We start from the raw sequence: 12,039 nt of genomic DNA on the forward strand, positions 1-12,039 counted from the left end.
ATATACGCTGGACACTTTGACATAATTTGCGACGGTCTCATCGCTTGTAGAGAATTTCTAACTAAATTTCTTCCTGACTCCAACATTCAAGACATCACTTCGATCATTGAATTTATCTTATCACTCAACCACTTAAAAACATTACAAGCAAATTAAAGACACGACCATGGGTACCAAAATGGCGCGAGCATACACTAACATCTACTTTGAAGATTCATGCACTTACTGCCATCACCTACAGCCTTTACACTACGTCAGGTATATCTATGATACATTTTTCGTTTGACCACATAGCGAAGATTCTTTTTTTTTTCACCTCAAGCCAATCATTCACTGATATCGTCTTACCTCGATGTCCTTGTATGAGTCAGTGGTTATCCAAGCCCACGGATAACCATACTTACCTGTACTACAAGCGTGCCCATCCTGAAAATATCAAACCTTCCCTTATATATAGCCAGGACCTTAGAATAAAACGTATTTGCTCCACCGCAGAAACAAACACATTGGAATTCTCAAGCAAGTTGATTCAAAGTGAGTATCCACTAAAAGTCATTAAGCCTCCCATAAATCCCGTGAAGAACTCCTCATGTACAAACCCAAAATGGAATCCAAACGTCCATTGGTATTTGATCATAATTCTCGCATTAACGATCTGGCTAAAATTCTCAAACAAGACTTCAAACAAATTACAGCTAGCCTACCTAACATCAGAGCCTTTCATGAAGCCCCCATCTTAGCCAGGAGGCAACCCCCTAACCTTAAAGCTATTTTAACATCATTTATACTCCCGACCACCATCGCTATTCAAGGTAACCGACCATGTCAAAATTCCGGTGTTTACTATGTTGGGGAAACAGGTTGCCTTTTTACGTAACAGATGTAATAACCATAAAAGCTCTATCACAAAATACATATAACCTTCCTGTAGCTTAACATTTCAATCACTCAATGAATAGAATGAAATTCATTTTTATCGTTTTATCATCTATTTCCACTTTTTATAGTAAGTTATTATGTATAATATAACTTTTATTTTTCTCACCACACATAGGCCTATTTATTACAGCCATGGGATCATAGCCCTTTCTCAATCATTTAGGCCTAGTCATTGATCCTGACCACTGAGCCATGTAATTTGCTCAACATTTACTTACAGATTTGTTATGCTCTTCACAGTTTATTAGTTATACTATGTATTGTTTATCATGTCTAGTTAATATAGCCAGATTGCCATCTTTTACTTTAGACACTCTTACCCTGAGGAAGGCAGCAGGTGCTGCCAACAATCTTGTTTGATAAATGATGTCTCAAATTGTGTCAAAGTGTCTGGCGCATGTTCCAGAGATTCGCTGCTAAAAATAACTGCAAGAACAATCGTCATTTTTGTTCTGTTCATGCACACAGGATTTCCCGGGTATAATGCAAGTCCCCAAAATTGGGCCAATTTCGCGTTCATGGGGGGTTGGGATTATACCCAGGGAACTACAGTATAATAAAAGAGTGATTGTACTGTTACAGTATGTGTGATGTGAAAGATGTTTATAAATGTTGAACATGGTCCATGTTTTTTCAATACTAACATTTTTTAAAATTCATTCTTATACCTATATTTAACAGGAAGATAAAAAAACAATCAGTCTATGTAATTTGTACTGCAAAACGACCCGTGCCTCTGCATCATTACATTTATACTGGAACTCAGAACATCACAGAAAATCAACTGTTTGAAATTGTAGATGAGTCTAAACGTTTCAACAATGAAAAGTAAGGCCTAAGAAGGTGTTGAGATAAAAATCTACTAAAGATAAATGTTTTTTGTATTTTTTATGTACTTAACGTAATCATTTATTTATTTATTTAATAATTTATGTCAAAAGATATAACTGCTGATATGAGTAGAGCAATAAAAATGTATCTTGTAATTAATTATTAATTAAATTAAATGATAAATTTAGACTATAATCATTTATAATAACATTACTTCACAAATTCCAATACAAAATATATTCACTCTCATTACCGCTATCTTGAACTTCAACCACAATTATCACAACCTCCATCCTCATAATGCAAAATCATAATTACCATCATTATAATAGTGGAAGAGCAATATCTTTTACACATTCGCAACCTTTTTTTTTATGATTTCAGAAGAATTATATTTGTAGATCCAATTACAGCAGTATTGAAATTTATGAAATTGAAAGAACTATCACTACAATATACTTTGGAGTTTGAATAATTTGAATATTTAAATATAGAACCGTGGAGAGACTAGGTGCCTGGTTCAGTTCTCATTGTGTTTCAGCTGAAGGGCTGAAATACAAGCACACTGTCTTTTGAATGAGACGTTCAAGCCGTCGGTCCTGTGTACATTTATGGCCCATGTGCACGTTGAAGAACGCAGTACACGCTTTGGTAAAGAGTAGGAGATGTCTCCCAATGTACTGTCCAATCAACACTAGATGTTTACACCAAATAAATCCAATCCAACACAAATAAGAATTAAATTTTTAGCAAAATTGATTTATTGAGGAACTTCAGAAGTTTCAATAGGCAAGGAATCTTTATGCTTATTCTGCAACAGTACAATAATATAATAACGATATATTGTACTGTTAAACCTAGGTAGAAACATGTATCATGTATGACAAATAAAGAAATCGGAAGTCTGCTAATCACAATATCATTTTTATAGCTATCGAAGAGCTTGGGCTGCGTATGAAAACCAAAAGAGAGCAGGTTTACGAAATGTCAAGGTACTGTTTGATATTGTCTTATGCTTATAATATATATTCAGTATTCTTATAATAATATAATAAAAAAACAATTTCAAGTTCATCTAGTATATACTTAAAAATTTCAAATAGATTGATACTAGTTAATTTTTGGTTGCGTAATTTCTATAACAGTTATTTCAAGCTGGGGTTTCATAATATTTTCTTGAATTGTATATGTAAAACAACCATTTTTGTTGACATATATTGCAACTCTGCCACCATCACAATTTCAGTCCCTCCAGAAAATATCATACCCGTTTATTGCAATGTCGATATCCTTAATTTCATTGCAAAGGCATGTTTCATTTTAATAATACAAAAATGTCAATTTTGTTGTTCTTTAAGAGAAGTTTAAATTCATCAAATTTACCAGGGAGAGTTGCAATGTTAAGACCTGCTATGTTAAAACCTTTGTCATCAAATATTTTACATTTTTCTGTGAATAAATTAATGTTTTCAAAACTACACTTGAGTGTCCACACTTGAGTGTCCACTAAGGTCCATGTCATTTTCCTTGAGGGTGATTCTTTCCATGTTTGGCGTACCTTCTTCATTGCCAAGCTTTCATTGTTGGGTGTTGTAATATTCACACAGTTTGTGCTTATTCCCTTCTTGGTTACATTGCCAGCAAGTTTGGCTTACCATGTCTGCAGACTCGTGATGTATGCCCCCTCTCACCACAATGGTAACAGTAATTAAGTGAAGATGAGTTACGCTCTTTCCTGATGAAGGTAATATACAAATTACTTTATTGATGCTCTTCAGTAGTTTGGTGGTTCTTTTGTTGAGGTGGAGGCCGTGTGGTGTGAAACTTGTTTGGTCAATTTCATTCTGGTTTAGAAAAGTGTAATTGTTGTCAATGAAGTTCCATCCATACAACAATTTCAGGGTGGCATTTACTTTTTGCACTCGTTGATTTGCAACTTTGCTGTCAAGCCGTGGGCAAATGCTTGACACTTGCATATTTCCTGAGATCTGTAAAACTATGTATGATGTGAGGTTTTGGAAGACATTCTTCAGGTTGGTAATATCCAAGTTATCCTTACAGTAATCATTGGTTCCCACAGGCAAAATAATATCAAATTCTTTCACTAGTTTAAGCATTTGAGATGTAGTGGCACCATGATGTGTTTTGACGGACATGTTTTGTAATCCTCTTGTTTTAACATGTTTTACCATTAAATTGCCAATAACTAAATTTTTTTGTTTTGCTGATGACTTGTTTTCATCTCTAGAGTGGCGGACATATGTCACGTTGTGTTTGAATTTTTCTACATTGTCATTCAATACTTCATATCCATTTTTGGTATGCTCAGGTTGCCTGACATAAAAACTAAAAGGCTCAGTAGTAAACTGGTGTGATGACTTAATTGATAACTTGTTAAGACAAAGAGCAGAGCTTAGGAATAGACTAGAAAGGTTACCTTAAATACACTTTGTTTAGCATGGAAACCAGTCCAGATGTTGATGAAACAGCATCCTTGTGCAATCAGCAAATAGTTGATAGTAAAATTATAGGTGAATGTCAATGGGTGAAAAATGTAAGTCCTACCTTCTAAGAGGCTTCACACATCTTGTGTGGATGTTAATGAAGGATCTGGGTTTTTTGAAAAAAAAAATGGTGAGAGCAGCCATATATATAAAACTTTATGGTGTTTTTTAACCATTCTCCCCTCTAATCGAATATGTCCTGAAAACTTTTATGTTTTATGCTTTATTTAGTGAGGTGACCTCTTCTAAATCGACACAAATCATGTCCATATCCTATTCTACAAGGAACAGAATGCATTTTTTCAGTTCAAAAGTGTGTATTCTAAATACATGATAAGGTGATTGAATTTAATATAATTGGAAAGTAGATAATGATAAGTATTAATATTAAGTGACTTTTGTTTTGTCTTTCAGCAAAGAAATCAGTACTTGCCATTTGTCACAATGGTACTATACCAATTAGATTATTTACCAGCACTTGTGTTTACATTCGCGAAAGCAAAATGCAGAGATACTGCATTGACTTTACTGGGCGCTGATCTGACAAGCCGAAAAGAGAAGAGTGAAATTGCAGTTTTTTTGAATAACTCCTTGAAAAGCTTGACAGAGTCAGACAAGAAATTATTCCAGGTCACCCTTTTCATAAATTTTTTGAATTTGTAAATTTCCTTGTATGAAAACAAAAAAATGTTCATTGGTGTTGTTAGATTACAAATGTTTATTTTCCTTTATAGCTTGCCGTCTCTAGGAAATGTTTTCCAGTATTTTATTTATTTTGCTTATTTTATCTCCTGGAGATTTATGGGAGACCCTTGTGGCTCTGAGATAGTGACCCATGAGATTAGTGACCCTTGAATATCTAAACTAGATATTAATATTTGAGTGAATTATGGGTAATGAAATCATTGTTTGGATTCTTTGTTTACTTGTTAGTTAAAAACGAGTGAAATTAAGATTTATGAGCTGGATACTCTGCTTAATTGTTATTTTTGTTTTTATTGTTATTAATTTTAAAAAGCATATTTTGATTTTTAAATCACATTGCATTTTTCAGATCATTCAGTTGAAGGAGATGCTGATGATGGGTATAGCTTATCACCACAGTGGAGTCTTGCCACTTTTGAAGGAAATTGTAGAACATCTGTTCCAAAAGGGTCTTGTGAAGGTGCTCAGATGATAAGATAAAAAAATATGAATAACAGAATAGCATTCATTTTAAAATCATATTTTAATTTACACAGCTCTAAATTAGCTCTCATGGAGGCTTCTTTCTTTTAAAGAGTCCTCTTATCTCCTTGTTTCTACTTCAGTTCCAATAGGCTTGAGGTTATTAACATTATGCGCTATAAAAATATTGATTAGTATTATTATAAGTGGTGTATATTTAACTTGATTTTTAGGTCCTATTTGCTACAGAGACATTTGCTAGCGGTGTAAATATGCCAGCAAGAACTGTGATCTTTGACTCCATTAATGAAAAGTATGATAGAGTGAAGAGACGTACTGTTAATTCAGCCGAATACATTCAGATGGCTGGCAGAGCAGGTAGAAGAGGCAAGGATGACCATGGTTTCTCTATCATTCTATGCGGAGATCGCATTCCTAATGATTCAATATTAAGAAGTTTCCAACAAGTAAGTTGAAAGGGATAGTATTTTGGTGTGAATGACACCAAGGATAGCCTACTAAATCTGAAGACTTATTTCCAGTGGGGTCCTTCAGGTGGTGTACTGCGTTCCTTAACGTCCACATGGGCCATTGCACACAGGACCAACAGCTTAAATGTCTCATCGAAAGACGGTACACTTTGTTTAGCAGTTGGTAGCTCCAGAAATTTGTTGACAGGGGATCCAACAAGTCTAAGGGGTCCAAAAGAAGGGGTAACTTATTGCCTATGTGAGGGGTCAGCAATGACCCCTGCATACCTGACAACCTTGAGAAATTTCAAAGAGTAAGATCGGGTGACATAGTGAGTGCCTAAGGCACGAACAGTGGCTGGGGCCAGGGGGCTGCCAAGGGCTCCCGGTTGGGGTCCAGGGCTAGGCCCCGCCTGATGCTTTGGCTTAAATGGCATCTAATCGATATTATTGAGTTTATAATGATCTCAGATACAGTCGTTATTGAAAGATAGGTTAAGATAACGAAAGGCATTTTCCCTTCTTATGAAAATTCATTAAAAATTGAAAAGGAAACAAAATTTACTCAAATTTTAGGATAAGCGTAAGTTTTGCCGTTGTTTGCATAAGTCTTGGAAGATTTGATTGGAATACGCAAGACTTTACGGCAAATGCGTATGGGTTGACAGGTCTGCCCCTGTTTTAAGAGCGAGAAAATTCACTTTAATATGTATTAATGCTTTAAATTCACTTTGTCACTACAGTAATGATGCTGATTAGTAAGTGTAATGGAATTAATCTATTTTTTACCCATAGGGAAAGGCTTGTCCTGTTGAATCTCAGTTTTACCTCAAGGATAGCATGATCCTAAATTTACTTCATAGGGCTAAGTTCCGAATACAGGATATCCTCAAGCAAAGCTTTGCAGAGTATTGCAGAGATTTATCTAGGGAAACGGAACTTTTAGCTTTGAAACATAGGTTAAATGACATCAAACCTGCACCTTGTGGCCTGTGCGAAGAGGATCTGGAACAGTACTATTACACATACAAAAAGATTAATAGTTTAAGACCATATTTACAGGTAAGATTAGTGAAGGTAAGCATAGACAGAAAGTAATTATATAATAATAATAATAATAATAATAATAATAATAATAATAATAATAATAGTAATTATATATAATTTAACAATCAACAAGAACAGTTGAATTTTAAAAGTCATTTATAGATGTTCCATTTATTTGTGACTTTGAATATTAAATTGTATGAATATGAGCACCAGTAGAAATACAAGAATAACCATATGAATCAGTTGGGGCAGGGAGTTGTAATGTTGGGACAAGTAATTTCCATCAGGCTATTCATTTTTGCTCCTAGAATTACGACACATGCCTAAGGAAGGATATTGCAGACTCTCGCCCAAATGTCATTGTCATTTGTTGACAAGTGATAATTGAAAAATTAAACATGAGCAAAAATCACCTCAAAATCATTTTAAGGTTGAATGAAAATTTAAGAAACTGAAAAAGTTAATACAAGAGTATTTGAGGCCTTGCAATTGTTTACACACATTATCGTTTATATTTATTAGCCACCTCAAGGAGTTTTTAAATATGTTCTTCATGTTGTTGTCACTGTCGTTGTCAGTCATTTGTTTGTTACAATTATAACTAAAGTTTGGTCTGATTGGTTTTAAACTTGGCAGAATGCAAGATGGTATTAAGAAGATAAAGCCTATTGTTTTTGGTGTGTTTGAATATGCTAATTGCTTATTTGCATTATTAATATTTTCACCAATCATGTAATAGGCTAGTTACCACGATTAAACTAAAGTTTGGTAAGTCCGATTCGTTTCAAACTTGCCAGAATGCCAGATGTTAATTGAGACAGCCTATTGTTTTTGGAATGTGTGTGAATAATATGCTGATTGTTCATCTACAATAATTCTGCTAATTGCCTCTGCGTAACTTCACCTCCTCTGAAACCGCAGGCAGGAATGTGCTCATGTCATACACTGGGGTTTCTATATGTCACGACCATATTCCGCTATTTTCAAGGCTGGATATTGGATGGCAACGAAAAAACAGCATAAACCAATGAATCACGTACCTTTTTCGCCATTTTTCGCGAGACATTTATGTTAAACAGCGTCTACGATATAGTATCGTTCTCGGAGATTTGGTTGAAAGACTTTGTTCTTGATTCAGAAATTGTGGTCCCCGATTTTAAACAGTACAGATGTGTTAGGCAGGACGGTAGACGTGGAGGAGGCGTTCTTATGTACATCCCAGATTAACTAGTCGTAGACCTATTTCACCCGGAAGATGATGTCAACGAAATAATATGGACTGAAGTGATTATATCTTGATCATCAAAATTACAGTACTTCACCAAATTTTACACAGGACATTTTGTCGGATCCTTGGAGTCATCCATTCGGTCCTATGGTGACTATAAACTCTTAATTGTTGGAGATTGTAATTTCTCAGACATACTTTGATGTCCTAATGGTACGTACCAAGCACCAGTAAACTCCATAACTAAACTGTTTACGGATACTGTTCTTGATGGACATAACCTCAAACGATGTAAACTTGAATGTTACTTGTAATAATAAAATCCTGGATTTAAACAATGATGATATGGTAAATGACATAAAAACTGGCAATAATGTTTTTCATACTGACCACAAGTTAATCTCCTTTAAGCTAAAATTTGACGGTTATTTTGATTTCGTAAATCAATTTGCCAGATACCAATTCAACTGTAAGAAAGCAACTTTTGAAGATCTAAATGTTCTATTAGATTTTAGTGAAAATGTCAGTGGTAGACTCAATATAATTTATGATGTTGTATGCTACCATATAGAGACCTTGTCCCAGTTGTAAAAGTTGTTAAAGCACATTGTGACCTTTGTGTTGGAAACATTGATGGAAACTTAACCTTTTCCATCCATGTGGACACCATTGTTAAAAAAGCGAACCGGCTGCTTGGACTGATGTGGAGAATTTTCAAACTTCTTACACCTCCCGCAAAATTTACTCTGTATACATTGTTAATTACTCCATCCCTTCACTTCTGTTCAGTTATCTACAACTCAATATCTCAAACTCATGCTACAGAATTGACCAGATTCATAATAAATTCATTAAGTTCATCAGCCCAGCAGCCGGTTCGCTTAGCTGTGAAGAATTTCTACCATCTACTAGACACAAAAGAAATGACCTTATTTTCCTTTTTAAATACTTAAATTCTAAGTTTGATTGTAACCGTGTGTCAAATTTTTATTTTCATGTTCCTGTGCATAAGCTTCGTATTAATCATTTGTTATAATTAGTTCAGTATTCCCGTGTTAATGTTTGTGAAAATGGTACTTTTTCGTTGAGTTGCCTCTTTTATACAATAATTTTGTTCAAATATTTACTAATATTGATATTTTTAATTGTAATTTTTCTACCTTTAATGTAATCCTTAATATTTGATATGTAAAATTAATTTTTATAGTATTTTATGTATTTTTTTAATCTTTAGGCATTTATTTTTATATCATATTGTATTTTTATGACAACCCTGTTTTTGGTGTTTGACACACTTTTGGGTCTTGAATAGATAAATAAAAATTAAAAAATAATTTACGTAAAATGGATCAGGAGGCAGGGGAGGATCCAGTAAGGGGAGAGGGGCACCTGCATCCCCGTTTTGCCTCTAAATTTTTTTAATTACTTCTATTTGCTACTCACTTACCTATTCTAAAACTGTTGAGTGCCCCTCACCCCTAGAAAAATTCTGGATCCACCCTTCATCAAATTTACTGAACAATAATTCCTCACAAGGACTACTCAGCAAAGAAACTCAAAACAGTATCTATAAAGACGTCCTTCAGAAAAATAATAAAATGGGGACCATAGCATCCACAACAATTGACTTCCCATAACAATCAACAATATATATTGCCACCTTTACCCACTCACTCAACACCATGCGGAGCATGGGTATATGCTAGTTTGTATAATTAATATTTCACTAATGAGGAAAGTTATGCTGAATACCCTCATACATAGATTCTGTAGAAAGGTAATATTTCCTTTTTCATTCCTCAGAATGTTTCACAGGAGAGAAATTATCTGGAAGAGCAACTTTCTGGATATAAATGTTGTCAGTGTAGACACCTTCGTATGCATGTAGGTCTAATTAATCTTGCCATTTATCTTTTATATACCTTTGTAATTATAAATTCTGTTTTTTGCAACAAAAAAAATTGGTGTATTGTAGAGATAAGATGCAGTTTATGACTAAAGTAGATTATGGTGAATGTGATAATGCTAAATAATGATGATGAATTGTCTGTTTTTACTTGGAAATTTGAAGTATGTATGCCAACTAAAAAAGAAACATCTTTTAAAGATAATATCTGACAGTAAATATTATCGTGGTCTAGCATTTGAATCTGACCATTACTTTCATTTTAAAATTTTATGTACAGTATGAAACATTTGAAAATCAACAAATACTGAAGGAGGAAATAGCGAAAGTTGAAGAAGAGCTCTCTGAAAGACCCTTGCTTCTGCTGCCACAGTTTCAACAAAGACAGAAGGTATTTAAATGTTGAAGGATCTGAATTTGAAACATTATTTATTTTTAATTTTGTGCTATTGAAGGCACCACACCCCATCTAATTTTTATTTTGGTCCATAACAGTGTATTTCTAAAAATGTTTAAATGGTCATGCTCCATCATATATATCTTAAAATTTTCCTTTAATTATTGTTTGCAAATGCATTGTACTTGTAGTCAAAGTAAAAATACACTCATTGAAACACCTGGAATATTAGTGCAAGGTAAAAGAACTTTTGTATGCCAAACTACTAAATTATAGAATAAACTCCCGGATAATGCTAAAACCAGCTTTAAATATATGACCCTTTCAACTTTTAAGCATTCTATTTCAGATCCTCAATAATACCATGTTTATTTAACTAGATTTTCTCATATCTTGCATATCCATATATAGGGCCTATTACTGTATTAATTATTAATATTTTCCTAAGTTTCATCCAATGTTCCCTTTCATTTGTATTTTATAACTTTGCAGTTAAGTTTAAGTTTTTGCTTTTTTTTTGGTTACTGAGAACTGAACCACTTGGAATCAGTGCTATGTACTGAAAGTGTATATTCAGTATAAAGAAGGAATAAATAAATTAAAATGATAGGCATGTTTTGGGGCAGTAAAAAGGACCAATGTCACTACAGGATATCCGACAATAATTAATAACAAATTGTAGATGTGTAACAATTTATTTTATCAGTATGTGAATTCATGTTCCTGCCAGTGAACATAACTAAAACAATATGTGATTTTGTTTTTCACTATTTAGAGATTAGACGTTTGTTTATTTTATTCATTCCTGTTAGGTGTTGAAAAGTCTACGTTACTTAAACAATGACATGGAGATTCAGCAGAAGGGCATTGTAGCCTGCAAATTTAGTCACCATGAGATCATATTGACTGAGATTATCTTTGGCAGGATTCTTGATGATTTACGCCCAGAAGAGATTGCTGCAGTGTTGTCCTGCATAGTTTATAATGGAGAGAAAGAATCAATGGTTACTGAAGCAATTAAAAAGGTGCCATGTAGGATAAAAATAATTCAAAAATAATCCATCCATTTTGCACAGAGTGCAAGATTTTTTTTATATCTTTTTTTATCAAATTTTATTTAGTTTTTTATAGATCTGCATATTAGTTCAGTGAAAAAAAAATATAATAACATTTTAATTTCTTTAGCAAAATGATGTGGTAATGTAGTTCAGTAAAATCAGTTGGTAACATTTACCTCAGCCCCACAATGGTTGGGGCTGAGGTGAGAACATTTGAGAAAATAGTACCTCAAGATGACCAGAAATGACACTTTTAAATAGTAAAATTCATCATTATCACATCACCATATAATGGTGATATTATAATATAATATAGTCAAAATTAAGCACCAGCAAATTCTCATGATCTTTTATTAGCTATTTTTGGCAACCACAGAGACCTAATTAGATGTGTGATGCATGTTACCATAGAAAATAAAACTTAAAAACATTGTCTTTGATGTAAAATCTCGTCTGGGACATCCCCCCCCCCCAGAGACCCCCGCGTCT

General features: G+C 33.8%; 2 protein-coding genes across 2 annotated transcripts in view; both read left to right on the forward strand.

Moving 5' to 3' along the window:
- LOC117111067 (helicase SKI2W-like) overlaps positions 1–7,335 on the forward strand; it is a 16,031-nt gene extending 8,696 nt beyond the window's left edge. Inside the window, exons 8-14 of the mRNA XM_033253957.1 lie at positions 1,621–1,767; positions 2,702–2,762; positions 4,689–4,904; positions 5,329–5,439; positions 5,675–5,908; positions 6,707–6,973; positions 7,270–7,335. Of these exons, the coding sequence (XP_033109848.1) occupies positions 1,621–1,767; positions 2,702–2,762; positions 4,689–4,904; positions 5,329–5,439; positions 5,675–5,908; positions 6,707–6,973; positions 7,270–7,335 (1,102 nt within the window). The remainder of the gene's footprint in view (positions 1–1,620; positions 1,768–2,701; positions 2,763–4,688; positions 4,905–5,328; positions 5,440–5,674; positions 5,909–6,706; positions 6,974–7,269) is intronic.
- Positions 7,336–9,533: 2,198 nt separating this feature from the next.
- LOC117111080 (helicase SKI2W-like) overlaps positions 9,534–12,039 on the forward strand; it is a 5,586-nt gene continuing 3,080 nt past the window's right edge. Inside the window, exons 1-4 of the mRNA XM_033253966.1 lie at positions 9,534–9,560; positions 9,993–10,073; positions 10,376–10,486; positions 11,305–11,517. Coding sequence (XP_033109857.1) covers positions 9,534–9,560; positions 9,993–10,073; positions 10,376–10,486; positions 11,305–11,517 — 432 coding nt within the window. The remainder of the gene's footprint in view (positions 9,561–9,992; positions 10,074–10,375; positions 10,487–11,304; positions 11,518–12,039) is intronic.

Source organism: Anneissia japonica, unplaced genomic scaffold (assembly GCF_011630105.1).
Source record: "Anneissia japonica isolate Jap-2015-1 unplaced genomic scaffold, ASM1163010v1 scaffold1511_len2985839_cov193, whole genome shotgun sequence".
Taxonomy (NCBI): domain Eukaryota; kingdom Metazoa; phylum Echinodermata; class Crinoidea; order Comatulida; family Comatulidae; genus Anneissia; species Anneissia japonica.